At 46.2% G+C, this 262-nt stretch overlaps 1 protein-coding gene across 1 annotated transcript in view; it reads left to right on the forward strand.

Annotated features, from left to right (window-relative positions):
- LOC102045273 (von Willebrand factor A domain-containing protein 1-like) overlaps positions 1 to 256 on the forward strand; it is a gene marked incomplete at its 3' end in the record, with an annotated part of 11,765 nt that extends 11,509 nt beyond the window's left edge. The window contains exon 3 of the mRNA XM_005431308.2: positions 231 to 256. Within this exon, the coding sequence (XP_005431365.2) occupies positions 231 to 256 (26 nt within the window). The remainder of the gene's footprint in view (positions 1 to 230) is intronic.
- Between the last annotated feature and the right edge of the window lie 6 nt (positions 257 to 262).

Below are 262 nucleotides of genomic sequence, written 5' to 3' on the forward strand. Positions count from 1 at the left end.
AAAATAAAATAAAATAAAAATAAAAAGCTAATAAGTAAAAGTTAATAAATAAAATAAAAGCCCTTAAAACACCTCTCATTTTTGAGTCAAAAAAAAAGACTTTAATCCACCACCACGCCTCGGTGACTTCAGGGCTGCTGCACCTCTGACCCAGACGGGCGGGGAGTGCAGCTGCTCCTGCCCTGGGGGTTGATGCCAGCAGTGCTCTCTGTCCCCTGTCCCTTTTCCAGATGTGATCCGAGCCAACCGGCTGCACGCCACC

This window comes from Geospiza fortis, unplaced genomic scaffold (assembly GCF_000277835.1).
Source record: "Geospiza fortis unplaced genomic scaffold, GeoFor_1.0 scaffold996, whole genome shotgun sequence".
Classification (NCBI taxonomy): Eukaryota; Metazoa; Chordata; class Aves; order Passeriformes; family Thraupidae; genus Geospiza; species Geospiza fortis.